The following is a 17,131-nucleotide window of genomic DNA, read 5'->3' as shown; positions in this document are numbered from 1 at the left end:
CTGTCGTTCGTCCTTTTCTTCCTCTGATGTTACTATGAACCATGTGGATGCTGATGTCAACGGGCTTTCGTCCGTTGCCTTTGTATCAGTTATCATTCATCCCTCCATTCTTGATTGATGCCACAAGGTGTGTAAGTCTTCCATCCTTGACGAATGTTTCAACAATATCCTTCAAGGATGTACACTCCTCAGTGTTGTGACCCTTTGTCCCGTGGAAGTCACAGGATTTGCTTTGATCCGCATTAGGTCGCTGCCGGATCATTGGAGCTTTTGGCCATGGGAGTTTTTCGGTGGCAAATATCTCCGTGACGCTTTTGGTGAGTGGCGTCCACCGGGGTTTTCGGCTTGATGAGTGCGTGTTATCCCTTCCGCCTACTAGAGGGCGAGAGCTGGATGAGGTGTCAAAGTTTACCCTTGACTGCCAAATACCTAGCTTCCTCTTTTTGTTTTGCCAGGCGGTCCGAACGTTGTTTTCTCTAGTCCTCTGCGTGTAGAGGTGTGTATTATGGGGAAGATCCCTACCCAGTTGCTTCTCCGTTTCGGCAAAGCGCTTGGCCGCCGTCATGATGTCATCCCATGTGGATGGCATGCCGTCCTTACCCGTCAACGTGCGGATAAGCTCTGAGTATTCGGCCCCCTGGATGAAAGCGGCGCGAACAAGATCTTCGCTTATGGTGCCCAGACTCAGCTTTTTCGAGTTGAAGCGAGTGATGAAGTCGAGTAAAGATTCATCCTCCTCTCTAACGCAGTTGAGGATCGTCCACTGCTCTTCAGTATATTTCCTCTGTTGACTGAAGTGCTGGCTGAACTTGTGTTGGAAATCCGCCCAATCATAGATGTGGTGGACCGGTAGACGATCAAACCACGCCCTGGCCGCTCCAACCAGCGTCATCTGGAACATATAACACCACGTGGGTTCCGTCCAGTTGCTGACGGTTGCCCCGCTATGAATCTGTTCAAGTGATCGTCTGGGTCGGATATACCATCATAAGTGCCGATGTTGGACATCTGTTTGGCACTCTTCGGGGCGATTGCTTCCGCGATGTCCCTTGCAAACTTGGACGTTCCCGCATTTGCAACAGTTGGTCTAAAGGTTTTGGAGAAGTCACGTGGGTTTCCCCCCGCGTTCCTTGGTTTGAAGGTTTCTCCAAAATTCCTTCTTGGTTGGAAGTCCGTTTCCTTGCGCTTCCCTTTCGCCCTATGGCGAGGGTTTGCGTCACTGTCGGATTCCTCCCAATCATCGTCCAAGTACTCGCACTCATTGCTCATGTTGAGCTGTTGTCGAGTGCTTCCGAATTCGTCAGCCTGTTGGAGTGAACGTAAGCGTTCATCCAACTCAGCTTGGAATTCCTTCTGACGTGCTTCCGCCCACGCTTTAACTTGATCAAGTGTTTGGCGGGGGAGCCTCGTCTGTTGTCTTTCCACCTGAGTATCAATGTATCTCATGGGAGGATTGTTTACTGAACTTGCCCCGGCTTGGGTAACCGGGGTAGTGTTCGTAAAATTTGTGTACTCGCCGATGTTCCCCCCAGTAGCTAGGGTTGTGGTTACCGGGGTTTCTTGGTCACTCGCTGGCCTTGGCACCGTAGTAACCTTAACCATCTTTCCAGAAGTTTTGAAAAAACTGAAAAAGAATTAGTTCTAGCTTTTATGCACGGATGGCGCCAATGAAGAAACACTAAGTGACCCCGGCAGATTACGGATAATCTGGGGGTTAAGTAGATGTTTCCCACGAGGGTTAGGTCCGGCAAAGATGGTTATTCTTCTGATGACCTGCAAAACAGACACCGTGAGCTCGTCACTGAGAAGGGGGGGGGGGTTCCTCCTTGTGACCACCCTCCGGCGTGAGAATCAGACTAGATTGCTCTGAATATAAGTGTATATTAAGAGAAATAGCTAGAGAAGATAAGATGATGATACCGTTCCAAGGTGTTGGAGTATTTATAGCCGAAGGTAGGTTTCCAAGCAGGTACAGCCAGCTGTATAATATTCCTTTTCTACCAACTGTGGGCTACGCACGTGCCATGCTGGTGGTTGGTGGGTAGGCAGCTGCTGATAGTGACATGGCCGGCTGTGTACTATTCCTTTTCCACCAATTGCAGGCTATGTACGTGCCACGACAAGGGTTGGTGAGTAGGCAGCGGCTGATAGTGACATTTTGTACTAGAGCGTGCTCCTCCTCGTACTGTTGTCGGTGAGCTGTCACCCTGTGATTGGTTCATGTGCTGCTTTGGTCAGATCTTGTCTATTTTGTCCATACCTTGGCAGGTATAGTACAAAAGATCTTCCAGAAGCGTACGGACTGGCTCATTTGGGCGGGAGTATTCCCGCCTTGCTCATTCCTTCTTCAGGTGACATTACTGAATTATTGAGAGTTAGTACCTTGTGCGTGTAGCCTTGCTATTAGTGCGGGTAGCCTTCCCTGATGGCTTGTATCCGCAGCTGCGGGAACAGGCGGGGTACTTCACCATTGGGAGGCTTTTCCTGCGGGAACAGCTGGCGTACTGCGCGTAAGGTCTTCATCTCTGAGCATGGTGGGTACTGCGGAACCAGTTGGTCCTTGCGCAGACGTCCCTCTTCAAGGTGAGTCTTGCGGGTCCAACTGGGCTCTGCTGGAACCTACCTCTTCAGTATGTTATGCGGGCTCAAAAGATAGTAATAATAATAATAATAATAGAAAAACTTTTTCTCGTTGATATAAACATCAAAATCCCCTAAAACAAACCTCACCCCACATCACCCCAACCGAAGAGATAAATAATAATAATTTATACCCCGCATCATCCATGACCAGTCTGGATTGGGTCCTAGTTTCCAAAACATAAAAAAATAATTAATTTCCAAAATTTGTGTAACCTCTTAACCATGGTTAAGCTAAGCATGCTATAAATAGGGGTAGCCCCCACACTGGTATGATACCAATTTCCTCTTAATCAGCAGCTGATCTTGCATCCCATTTTCACACCAAAGGTTTATTTTATCACTTGCTCAACTATTTAATTATCAACTAATTTAATTCATCATCCATTCATAGTTTCATACTGTTTGTTTTCTATGTTATGTTATATTTAAATTTAAACTTATTATTAAAAATAAAATAAAATTCATCATGTTTGCATTTACTTATCATTCAATTGTTTAGCTTCTCGATTTCGGTTTCATTTCGAGTTTTTTTTCGTGACCTAATTTGATCGAATTCTCCGTTACACGGAGGAATTTGAGTAAATTTGTATCCATCCGGTTTGTAACTGTCCAACTAACAGCTAAAGCTAATCATCATTAACTTCATCGGTTCATACTCCTTGAATTTAGATGTATGAATCTGATTTGATACCTTAGATATATAAATATATAATCAAAAGTGTTTTGCGCGTTATTTGTAACTTAATCCGATCGAATTTGCTGTTACGTTTCGGATTCCATGACAATCTGTATCCGGTTTATGACTGTCAACTATCAGCTAGTGTTCATCGGTTCATTCCAAAACATGCGATTATGAATCTGATCCGATTGATCGAAAGTGTTTTACGCGTTAATTATAACCTAATTTGATCGAATTCGCTGTTAGTCTGCGGAATTTGATCCCACTCTTCGGATTTAGTGAAATAAAACTCATAGGATGAGCAAAATTTCACGAAATTCGGAGAGTACAACTTCGATGAAACGGAAACTAGAACCTAAACGTTTAACGTTTAGGTTCTAGTTTTCGTTTCATGAGTTTATGTTATTATTATGAGAATTTGATAGAATTTGTTGTGTGTTATTTGAGCCAGGTTGCGGAAGAAGAGATGGCGAGTAACGGAAAACCGATTCACATCGATGACGCCATTAACGGACTCAAGAAGCTTTTGAGGTAAAGTTGTTTCTGAATATGCGGTTGAGTACGGCCTGAATCATTGCCGGCCGGTTAATTGGATCATAATTGTCATTTTCATAAATAGTAGTAATATTGGATTATTTTTTAATATTAATATTAATGGGATCAAACGCTTTGATTTCTCACCATACACCTGTCAACAGATGGTCGTCATCTTGCAGGCCCCTTATCCCTAATTTTATGCCATTTTTAATTAGAGGCGGAAACGAGATGAGCTTGGCTCGTTTCAAACTCTTTTTCTAAAGTTTGAGTTTGACTCGTGAGTCGTTTTTTTAGTTCGGGCTTAGACGTTTGTTATTTATTAATTGGTTCATATTATATACGTGCTTAACTATTATATATTTTGAGAAAAAAACGAGCCTAAGCTCGAAGTTCAGCTCGACCTTTGCTTGCTTCAAGCAATTTTTTTAAAGTCCGAGCTCGCCTCGTGAGTAGGTTTTTCAAGTCCATTATTGGTTAATTTATTTTTATATACGTGTTTAGTTATTTTTATGTATTTTGAAAAAACTTTGAAGGAGGCTAAGCTCGTGTAGCACCTTAAACGAGCTTAAATTTATGGGAAAATCCCTAGAAATGTCCATATCCCTAACTTTACCGGAAAATCCCTAAAAATGTCTATTTACTAATCATTGTCAAGAGATTGTCTATTTAAAGGATTTCCAAAATGTCATATCTTATAACACATCATGTTTCTATCGTCCAAGCTTTTTAAACAAGGTATATCGTGTCATGTGTCACATAAATTGTCTATTCGACATTATTTTTTGTGAGACGGTGTTATTATTTTGTGAGGTCCGATGGTAAATATTGTGAGACAAACGTGTTATTTGTGACATCCGTCTGTATTTATTGTGAGATCTAACAGTATTTAGTGGGTCAAGAAAAAATAATTGATTTAAAAAACCGTTGCCTTTTGTATGTAAACCGTCGGGTTCAACAATTTTAGAATGAACATTTTGATCAAATGGAAAATCTCTCAGCTTTAGTGGTAAAATGGATATTTTTGGGATATTTCCCCCCCCTAGTTTTATTACATTTTAACCCTGATCACTACCGTCGCTAAATTTATCGGTTTTGCAGTGAGAAAGACGACCTCCACGCCGTAGTGGCCGCAAAGATCAAACAGCTCACCGCGGAGCTGGAAGGAGCAAATGCTGATGAGTTTAACCCTGTGGAGAGGATCAAGGAAGGTTTTGCACGGTTTAAAAAAGATAAATATGAGTACGTTTGCCTGCTGTACCTTTTAAGAATAATAATATTAAGTACTACTAAATCATTACTACTCATTTCTGAACATATTTTCTATAGTGGGCAGACTGTACTGGCTGACACTTTTAATTGCAACACAATATTATTATTAATTGATTCCATTTTGTCACCTTTCTTTACCTTAAGACATTAATTTCATTATTGTATATTATACTGTTGAACACCTGATATGAAGCAAATTATTAAACTGTTGAACAGTTTCAGATTACAGATAAAAATAAATAAAATAATTAATTAATTATAGTAAGTCATCATCCACCAGTCATTTTATAAATCGGATGTGGCTCAATGGTAGAGCACTCACTTTACTAGTGAGAGGTAAGAGGTTGAAACCTCACTATCACCAATTTATATGAGAGATATGAGGGATGACACTGACTTGCCAGGGTTCGAGTCCTGATCTCACCCGGTTTTATCGGCTCCTCGCTGTCGTGCTGTTTGGCGGGCGTGGGGGTCGGGTTTTATCCGATGAATCTCTCAATAGGTGGACTGCTAGGGGCTCCGTCCGTCCAGACTCGTGGCCGGCTCAAACTACCTTTAGCCAATGGGAACCACATACGAAGTACACGGTATTACTTATGTGGCCGTACAAAAAAAAGTTAGGTGAAACACCATCCACATACTCACAAAGGGCCATAGGGATATTTTTTTTCTCCTTTATCATGCTTTGACTTGTCTTTTTGTTTACTTTCTTTTTAATTAAAAATAGTGTAAACACAATCCCTTAATCTCTTAAATGAATTACGTTTTGATTGTAAGACGTTTACCGGAGGTTTAACTAAAAAATGAAAAAGAATGATTGTTACACTAATGCTAAGTATTGGATTTTAAATAACTTTTCATTTTAAAACGAATAATATTTAATTAAAAGCATGAGTAATTTTAACTTCTTTGACTAAAATTGTGAGTGGGCCCACAACCCACGCTCTTGCACCCGTTACCTGCTTAGATCCCAAAAGGCTCGCCCGTTAGCGCTGACGGAGAAATAGTTCGATGGGCGTCGAAGCGATGAGGTGTGTTGTGGCGCCAACACACTACAATAGTACTACACTAGTTTAAATGGTGGTTTGCATACATATTACATGGCTAAGTTGATTTTTTATTGTTAATGTTTATTTGAAGTACTTAATAAGTTTAAGTTAAAATTTTAATGTGGTTTCTTTACTAACATTTATACATTAAAATTGATTAATTTGATCTTTTATGCTCTAGAAAAGACTTATCTCAAAAGAAATATATACCCTTAACAATCACTTGACATTAATGCTCCTTTTTTTGTGTGTGCAGAACAAACCCCACTTTGTATGGTGAGCTTGCTAAAGGCCAAAGCCCCAAGGTCAACTCTTTTTTCAATTACTAGTTATAATTTTAGCTGTTTCTCATTATTTACATTTATCCTTTTTTATATCATATATAAAAGTAAATGAATTTGAGAAAAGTGCACAAAAAGCTAGCAAATTGTATAAAAAGTTTTCATGTGAGATATATATAATCAACTTTTGATCTACTACTAAAAAGAACTAAAAAAATATTTAAAAATATATATGTGAAAATGATTGCTAGCATATTTTCATTAAGTTTACTAATTAAATGTATCAAATTTTAATTTAACTAAAAAAATATAAAAAATGGAAGTTTGCTATTCCAAATTGAGCAAAAAGAATTGATTACCTCAAATGTAGAATTACATGAATCCCTTACTTTTTATCATGTCCCACTTTATTTACTTATTTATTTATTTATATTTAGAGTGTTAAATGTATATAAACTTGTTTTACTCTCAATTTCTTGTTAGTTTCATATATCTTTTTCTCATACCAATAATAAAAATAACAACCAGTTCTTTAGTTTTTTTAAACCCCATGTGAATATTGCACATAAAAAATATTTAAATGATACTAAAAACATGCCTATGATATTATTTACCTCCGTATTTATAATATTTATAATACAGTATAACCTAGCTTATCAATGGAAGAGATTAATATAGATGAAAATCAAACATAAAATTTTACATAAGAAAATGTACACTACATTCATATTTTTAATTTCTTGGTTTAACTATAATGCAGTTTTTGGTATTCGCTTGCGCGGACTCTCGAGTTTGCCCATCACACATCCTGGATTTTCAACCTGGTGAAGCCTTTGTGGTTAGAAACATTGCTAACATGGTTCCTCCTTATGATACGGTGATCACTCAAACTTTACAATTAATTATCTTGATTTTACATATAGATCTAACTGATCAATACTATATTCATTTCTAGAATACTTGATTAATCAATATAGTTTTTTTATCTTTAGGAAGTCAAACGCATAAGCATCTTTCAATCATAAATTCATAATTGCTAACATGTTGTCCATCACATGGTCAAACTATACATAAGTGTCTCCTTTCTTTAACAAGGAAGTTAATTAATATGCAACAGTGTTTACTTTGTTGAATATTGTTGTTTGAAACAAAATTAGAATAGATATTTTATAATGTTGAAATGCTATAAACTAGGAGTTTGGTAGTGCATAATCCGAAAAATATGAAAAAACCCAAATAAAAACCGACGGTTTGGTTTATGTATTTGTAAAAACCGAACTTACGGTTAGGTTAATAGAAACTGGACTAAATTTATTGATTTTCATTTTTTATATTTTATTATAAGTAATTTATTTAAAAAATATATTAAATATGTAACTCCAATATTTTTCATCCCAAATGTATAAAATCAATTAGTTATTAATCAACAAAATGATTAAATCGAAATTCATTATTTTGGGTCAAAAAGAATTTTTGACCAAAAATTTTCAAGCTCAAATAACAAATCCAAAAAAGTTAAACCGAAACCAGATGATTTTCAAAACTTCAAAACCAACGTTTTGGTTCGGTTATAGCTTAAAACCGACCCAAACCGAATCATGCACAGTTGCACAACCCTACTATAATCTCAGAGATTTCTATGTATAGAAACTAATGAATAAACTTATTATATGCAAGTGGTTGCTTCGAATAATAGTTATCTTGGATTAGTTATTAGTTAGTTGACTTATCAAAATACTTTTTGTGCAGATTAAACACTCAGGAGCAGGTGCCGCCATTGAATATGCAGTACTGCACTTAAAGGTGAATATTAAAACTTTTAAAGGGAGTGATTTTGTTGTCTAAATCTAAATAAATAACCAGGTGACTGGTTTTAATTAAAAAAAATTAATAACCACCTCTCTAAAAACAGAAAAAAAAGAAGCCAACTCCTATAACTCAACTGTCTTTAGTTATTATTAGAAAGGATACTTTTAAAAAAAAAAAATTAATAGGGTGAAACTCATACTAGGGGTATTTATGGTCCGGTTTATTTAGTTTGGTGTATAAACCTTAAACTAAACTAATCGGTATGGTTTGGAAATTTCTAAACAAACCAACAATCTTAAAAGAAAACAAATTGCAAGACCAAAAAATGAACACCCAAACCTATTTTTACAGGTATTTACGGGTTAGTTCTATCTGACTGATTTGAAGTATAAAACATAAACCAAACAGTTTGATATGGCTTAAAAATTTGTAAACCAACCAACCAAATCTTTAAAAAAACAAACAAACATGAAAATACTCATACTTATAGTAAACCTATTATTTTCTAAATTTTCTTATATTATTAACATGAGATTACTATATTTGAATTTATAAATTACAAACTAGTGTATATGTGGATAAACACTAAAAAAAATCAAAAATTGTAAATTAAACATGATAGCAAGACATTCTGCTTATGGTCCTATGGACCCCTATCTTTATTCCATATTTCTATTTAGTGGTGTTTGGGTTAAGTTTCATCTTTAGGAAAAAAAAAATCTCTAGTGGAATAGTGGCAACCGCCCACCTATCACTTTACAATTTCTATCTCTCTTTTTGAGTCACATATTGTGGAATATGCTCATCATGGAGTTTAAGAAGATGCTCTTAAGTCAAAATGAAATTATGGGTACAAGAGTATCTAAATTCATCATGTCTCATTATCATGTCTCTTTATTTTAGAAAATAAGACATCTAGACATGATTTTTTAAGTCAAAGATGAGGGGCATCTAGATATTCATTTAATTATTATATAAGCTTTGTTTTTTATTCTGTTCATCAATTTTTCTTTTATTTTTTTAAATTATGAGTATACCTAACAAGCATCTTTTTAAAATATTAGCTTATTATTTTTGAGAAAAATTTGAGAAAAATAAAACTTTCACCTTTTTGTTGAATAAAAAGCCTAATTGATGCACTAATATTATAACTTCTATAATAAAATAATAACTTTAAAAAAAGTAAGCTATTATAAAACCTCTGCTTTTTATATACATGTAAATATATGTAATAGATGAACTAAAAATATTAAGGCAATAGCATATTAGCATATTCCATCTTTTCATTTTCACATATTTTGTAAAGAGAAAAAGAATGTGTTACATTGCCTTAACGGTTTCCCTTTGCAATAATTCAGTGGGGCCCAATTCTTTACTTATCCTTTTCTCATTTTTAAAATTTTCTCATTTTTTTAATAAAAAATTTAATGGACCACTTAAAGGTGTTAGTCATCCTAGGCCTAGCAATTGGGAGGTGAATCAATATTTAATTACTCCAACTTTTATTTTATTTTTATATATTTCTGTTAATAATATTCCTTTACCCTAATATAGCTATGGATTAAATAATATTGGTCCTGTGCTTTCAGGTAGAGAATATTGTAGTCATTGGACACAGCTGTTGTGGTGGGATTAAAGGACTCATGTCCATACCAGATGATGGAACCACTGCTAGGTAACTTGTCACTTTATTATTTTGCATACAAATATTTTTCAACCAATAAAAATATATCCAAATAATAGATCATATCGTCGTCATCGAAAGGTATTACATATACTCATGTTTTCGTTACAGGACGTCATTTAGATCGTTTAGTTAGTAGTAGTTGTCATTTCAAAAAGATGTTTATTGACAACAGATAACACTATAACCGTATAATGTTTATAGATCATACCGTAGAAAGGTATTATAATATTCATATTTTTGTATAGTATTTATTTATTGTTTGAGAAAATACACTGATCATCTTTATTATGTTGAAAAGACTAATGAAAACCATTAGATTTGCATATTTTTTATTATCTTTCTACTTCATAATCATGTACATGTTTTATGTTTGGACTGCAAAAAGGACATTAATATATATATATATATAGGATTTGGTTCATTTCAAAAGTGTTTCTTAGTACGATGAAAGATTATAACCAATCACATGATTTCTTTTTTTAATTTCTTATTATTTAAATAAAAGGGTATGTTAGTAAAATATAAAATGTTTTGTTTTATAACTCATACTCATTAATGGTTTAATTAATGTTAAGTTACTAACAAATACAAGTCGTTGTTGTTGCTATTATTATTATTTATTTCATTTAAAATTTGAACAATTAAAATCCATTTGATTCTAAAATTATTTTATTATAACACATGACTAATTAATTTTTTTTATTTGATCTCTAATGTGAAGTGTTTTTTTTATTTTTATTTTTTTGATTTTAATCAACTAATGTAGTGTAGGCTTATCTTATGTAATGTAGATAAAGTTACGTAATCTAGTGTATGCACACTTTCAAATTTTGTATAGTCATAACTAATGTAGTGTACACATATCATATATAGTCTTGGAAAAACTAATCTAATGTAGGTTTACTTTCAAATGTTGTGTAGTCATAACTAATGTTGTATAGATATATCAAATGTACTGTAGGCAAAACTAATATAGGGTAGACACACTTTCAAGTGTTATATAGTCATAACTAATGTGGCGTAGACATATCATATGTAGTGTAGGCAAAACTGATGTAACGTAGGCTCACTTTCAAATGTAGTGTAGGCACACTTTCTAGTGCCGTATAGTCATAATTAATGCAATGTAGATATATCTAGTGTTGTGTAGGCAAAACTAATGTAGTGTAGTGTAGTGTATGCACACTTTCAAATGTTATGTAGTCATAACTAATATATTTTGGACATATTTAAGGTAGTGTAGGGACACTTTCAAATGCTGTGTTGTCATAACTAATGTAGTGTAGAAATATCTAATATAGCGTAGATAAAACTAATGTCGTGTAGTCACTTGTGACAAGTTGGTGTATGTTTTTATGTATTATGTATATGTATTAAACTCGTATTAATCATCTTATGAGCATTGATTATGCTAGAAAAAATAATCGCCGAATACATTAATGTCTGGTTTAATTAGGCCGACACCACAAAAGACATGTATGTCCTTTTTAATTAAAAATATGTCATAAATATGTGTCTTTATTTACGATAATGCCATTTCTATTGTTGACCATTGATTAAACACAATCAATGGTTTATATTCATTTATCGCACTTCTCGCTATAATATCAATTTTCGCATGATCCATCTCCTATATATATATATGTGTGTGTATATAAATATATATTGATCTTGCTAAACATAAACTAATACAAAGTACAAACTAACAGTTTTGTTTTGCATATTGAATGGGCAGTGATTTCATAGAACAATGGGTTAAAATCGGTTTGCCTGCTAAGAGCAAAGTGAAAGCAGATTGCAGCGATTTGGAGTACTCGGAGCTTTGCACCAAGTGTGAGAAGGTATGTTCACACAAACTTACCGAACTTTGTATAAATTAAATTATAAAAGAAAACATAAATACACAAAACGGTAACATAATGTCTAAGTCTGGCAAAACGAGCTGGTCAGGTAACGAGTCAAGTTGTGTATGGGTCAAAGTGATTTGCTTTAAACGTATGACCACAATGGGCTCGCCTTGAAACGAGTCATTTTGGAAAAAATATATGTATCAAAACGGGCTGTAACCAAAATGGGCTCCTCTTGAAGTAGGCCTATTTAGAAAAAAAGTATCAAAATCGGTTCACCCACTATATATGCTTTAATTGCGGCTAGTGACTTTGTAATGGTTCAGGTCAAAACGGCATGTGACCAAACTAAGCACACCTTAAAATGAGTCGTTTAGAAAAAAAAAAGTATCTAAATGGGTCCATCCGCTCTGCATGCTTTTATAACGGGTCAAAAGGGGATTCTGCCAAAATGGGCCCGCTTTACAACAGGCCGTTTTAAAATTTTAAAATGGGTTCACCTACTATATTTGTTTCTATGGTGTGTCGTTTCTAAGAATCGTTAAAGTTTTTTAGGCCGAAGATGAAATAAATTTTTTAGGACTTGTTTAAGTTGAGTAATTGGCTTTAAATATAAAATATGCATTTTTGTTTCTTTAAAATATATATATATAATTAATATTAAAAAAAAATTGGGCCTATCTGGCTGTCGGGCCGGGGTCCATCAACCACCCAACCCTACAATTTTTTTCAAATTATAAATAACTAAACATGTCAGGCTCATATTCTAAAATATTCTTTTAGAATATGAATGTGTGACCAAATTCAACGTATTGTGCAACAAAAACAGGAGGCTGTGAATGTATCTCTAGGGAACCTATTAACATATCCATTTGTGAGAGAAGCAGTGGTGAACAAAAAGCTTTCACTAAAGGGAGGACATTATGACTTTGTGAATGGATCTTTTGACCTTTGGAATCTTGATTTTGGCATCTCATCATCTCTCATATAATCAATGGATTCTCACTCTTCATCAACACCACTTGTTTACTTACATCTTTACAATAACTATAGGCTTAAAAGGTCCTTACTTAAGTCTTGGGTTGCATCAAGTTTGTAAAGTTTTGGTATGTTTCTATTTATGTGTTTTCAGTTTGGTTGTATCTATCTTTCCGCTACGAATAACGTTGCTTTATGTTTAACTTGTTTTGGTCGGAGTACTTTGCCGATATACTTGTAATTCCCTTAAAAGAAAGTTTTATATCAATATATGCTTACAGTTTTTGGTATGTTTCTATTTATGTGTTTTCAGTTTGGTTGTATCTATCTTTTCGATATGAATAACATTGCTTTATGTGTATCTTGTTTTGATCGGAGTACTTTACCGATATACATGTAATTCCCTTAAAGAAAGTTTTATATCAATATATGCTTACAGTTTTTGGTATGTTTCTATTTATGTGTTTTCATTTTGGCTGTATCTATCTTTTGTTACGAATAACGTTGCTTTATGTATAACTTTCATCAGAGTACTTAACTCATATACATGTAATTCTCTTAAAGAAAGTTTAATATGAATATGCTTACACCTTTTATCTTTAGTTGTAGAGTTTTCAGTATGTTTCTATTTATGTGTTTTCAATTTTGTTGTATCTTTCTTTATGTTACGAATAACGTTGCTTTACGTGTAACATATAAAACTTTCTTTAAGTGAATTACAAGTATATCAGTAAAGTACTCCGATCAAAACAAAGTTTATATTACGAACTTTGTTTTGATCGGAGTACTTTACTGATATACTTGTAATTCTCTTAAAGAAAGTTTTATATAAATATGCTTACAGGTTTTGGTATGTTTTTCTATATATGTGTTTTCAATTTGGTTGTATATGTATTTTCATTACGAATAATATTTTGTTGTGTGACTCGTGTTACTACACTTGTGGAATTGTGGTACAACTTGAATAGTGAAAAGATTTATTTATAACCAATGTTTTCATAACTGGATCGGACAGGTGATCGGTTCATCGTTTCAACCGGTCGGACTGGACAACAACTTTGGTAAAAAAATGACGGGTAGGGCTGAAAAAAAAATATTTTAGAAAAAAAAAATATTTTTTTCATAGTAAACCGGTTCAACCGGTCCGGTTTCCCGAGTTTATTTGTTCTTGAGTTTATTTGTTTCGCACTGGTTCAGACCGGCCGGTTCTCTGATAGTCGAGCGAACTACACAAAACTGGACCGGTCAGTGGACCGAATCCTGGTCGAACCGGTCCGGTCTGGTTTCAACAACGTTTATAACTAGGGATGAGCAAAATCGGTATGGGTACCGGTACCGAAATCAGTACCGATTTGGTACAGTCGGTATCGAATCGGTATCAAGGTTTTAAGTTTTCGGGACCGGTACGATACGGTGCTAGTACCAGTACCAAAAATTTGCGATTTTCAGGATCAAGATTTTCGGTACCGGTTAGTACCCAACTCATCCGTATTTATCTTAGTTTTGACTAGGGGTGTTCACGGTCCGGTTTTCGCGGTTTTTAGGTCAAACCGTTAGTAACGTTTTTTATTTTCGTAAACAAAACCGAACCGTTGAACTCCTAAACCGAACCAAACCAAACCGTTAATAATGGTTTGGTTCCGGTTTGGTTTTACGGTTTGGTCTTGTTCGGTCTTTATACAATATGCCCATAATAATTCATGATATGTAAATATCGTACAACTCACAATAATTTATACAATTTAACAAACAACTGATTTTTACCTTTTTAGGATCTCATTTAAGAAAATAAAGAGCCAATTTTTATTCGTCAATATTTAGTAGTGTATATGTATGTATATATATATAATACAAAATACTATATATGTTTAGTTATAAATTTATATATACATATATATTATGAAATGTTTAAAAACATATAAATAAATCATACGGTCCGGTCCGGTTTTATGCGATTAGTTTTCGGTTCAAACCGTAAACCAAACCATTCACTACGGTTTGGAATTTTTCAAACCAACCGACCGAGAGTAAAGAAAAAAAACGAACCGCTAGTGTTACACCACTCAAGGACTCAAATGCCAATTGTTGAGGTGGTTTGGGCTCTAGGCCGGGTTCACATAGATACGGCCCATATGTCGTTGGTGGTGATACTAACCCATTTTGACACATCTTAAGATAATAAGTTTCATTTCATACTAGTGGCTTCTTAATCCAAAGAGAACTCATGCTTTGTTCTATGTTATTTGTTTATTTGTTTATTTTAACTGTTTTAGTTCACTCGATCAACATTTAACAATTTGAGTTATTAAAGTTTTATATTGTAATTTTTTAAGTCCAAAATTGATTAACATCGTCATACTTCTTCGTTAACCCCTATCCAGGTGAGGGGTATTTTCGTTAATTCATAATTCCTTTGTTATCACCTTTCCCTTCAACTTGATAAACACTATAATAATGGTAGTTAATATTATAATGTTATATATTTTGTTAACAGATAGTAAACAAATAATATTAATAACTGTGATATAATATGTTATACATTATGTTTATTGTTAACAAATAGTAAACGAGTCAAGCCAGGTCAAGCCTCAAGCTTGAAAAAATACCCATGATCCGAGCTATCCAGGTCAACCAATTTTTTAAAATTGAATTACACTTATTTTATAACCGCTTTAAGCAACAAACACTTTTTTAACTTTTTTGATATGGATCAAACTAAACAAACAGCCAATGAGTTTGTGGTGGAGTGGTAAGGATGTGGCCCGGGTTCGATTCATGCCCCCAGCATTTAATGGCACCATGTGATGATAAGAGATTATGCGAGTACGTGACTTTCACTAGTTGAATTTTTTGAACTAAACGAGTTTTATCTCATCATACTGTCATGCCTTCGGGCAAGTGTTCATGGACGTTGGCCTTAGGTGAGGGCTTTCCCATGATCAAAAGACGAGTTCATCACGAAATGATGAAATTAATCAGTAGTCCATCCGAAAGATTCGTTGGCTATTAAAAAAATAACTTATTTTAAGACAATTTTTAACTAACACCTTTTTAACTTTTTGCGTGTATAAAAAAATGAATAATTAATATTGACAATAAATGATTTGCGACAGTGCTTTTACAAGGTTGTCAGTTTGGACCCCGAGCCTACCCAGGTTTTCGTCCCATCGTGTGTTATGTTACTCCAGATAGTTCTACTCTTATGACGACACAACGACTGTCAAGTGGCAGCTGGCGGTATGATTTCCCGGGGGAACACTCAAGCCAAACTCTGAAGCCAGCGAAGCCCGGTTAAAACAACATAGTCTGGCCAAATTGGACACCTAAATTAAAAAAAATTCTAACGTTCTAAAAAAATGAATAATTAATAATTTAATAATATCCACGGGGGATCCGAATTGGGGATCCAGATTCATTTACCCTAACTATAAATAAAAACCCATTTATACTCTCTTAACACAACACCATCAACTTCATTTCACTCCGTACACAGATCTCAAAGGTTAGTAGTTCGATCTCTATTTCCCTCTAATTATTATTATTAACTAATATATAATAAATTCAATCACTTTAACCGATCCAATTTTCAATTCACATGTATCTGATCTCATCTAATTTCAATAATATTTCAATTTGTATGTTGAATTGTTTCGAATTAGTCTGTGATGCATGCATTTGTGGATTGAATGATGTATCGATTGTTTTGTTAATTGTTGAATTAGATCGTGAAAAAGTCAACTTGTTGGTTGTTAAAAGTCAACTGTTTTTAGTTTTTGAATCAATTACGTTAATCATTTTGTTATTGATGATTGATTATCTTTAATTATTATTTACGTATATAATTATGATTTTTATATAATATACATATATTACTTAATTATTTTTATCGAATTTTTATGCATAATGATAGTTATTTTAAAAATGAATTGAATAAAAAGGTTATATATGAAAAGCTTGTTTGAGCTCAACATGCGAAGCTCGAGCTCATTTAAGCTCAGCTCAATTTGAGTTTTTAATAAGCCAATTTCGAGTAGCTCACTAGCAGCTCGGCTAGCGGTGGGGTATCAACTAACGCTTAATCGGGATTAATTGGATTGGAGTTTTATATATAGAAATTTCAATAATTAAGTATAGTTTTTCAAATACTTTAAATATTTTGACCGATTTTGGCCGAATTTGACTACTTTTGGTCGATTTTTGACCGGTACCGGTTTTAGGGGCCGGTTAGGTGAAATCAAATTGATAGCCCTCCGATTTCCAATTAATCAATAATTAATCGGCGCCTATTCGTGATTTTTACAACACTGATCATACACAATATCACATTCAATCTAAAAACTAGTTGTTGTTCA

The 17,131-nt window shown here is 34.3% G+C and overlaps 1 protein-coding gene across 1 annotated transcript; it reads left to right on the top strand.

Annotated features, from left to right (window-relative positions):
• The first annotated feature begins 2,907 nt into the window (after positions 1-2,907).
• Positions 2,908-13,075, top strand: LOC143580428 (carbonic anhydrase 2-like). The gene is made up of 9 exons (XM_077063453.1): positions 2,908-2,970; positions 3,770-3,853; positions 4,958-5,098; positions 6,434-6,482; positions 7,219-7,335; positions 8,208-8,261; positions 9,857-9,942; positions 11,690-11,795; positions 12,631-13,075. Exons 2-9 carry the CDS (start codon positions 3,789-3,791, stop codon positions 12,790-12,792), a joined length of 780 nt encoding a protein of 259 aa, XP_076919568.1. The 5' UTR covers positions 2,908-2,970; positions 3,770-3,788; the 3' UTR covers positions 12,793-13,075.
• The last annotated feature ends 4,056 nt before the right edge of the window (positions 13,076-17,131 follow it).

The sequence above is a fragment of the Bidens hawaiensis genome, unplaced genomic scaffold (assembly GCF_021521415.1).
Source record: "Bidens hawaiensis isolate Kalapana, Puna unplaced genomic scaffold, B.hawaiensis_p1.1 tig00030487_1, whole genome shotgun sequence".
In the NCBI taxonomy this organism is placed as follows: domain Eukaryota; kingdom Viridiplantae; phylum Streptophyta; class Magnoliopsida; order Asterales; family Asteraceae; genus Bidens; species Bidens hawaiensis.
Note: the sequence above shows the minus strand (reverse complement) of the source record. Positions and strands in the feature narration are given on the sequence as shown.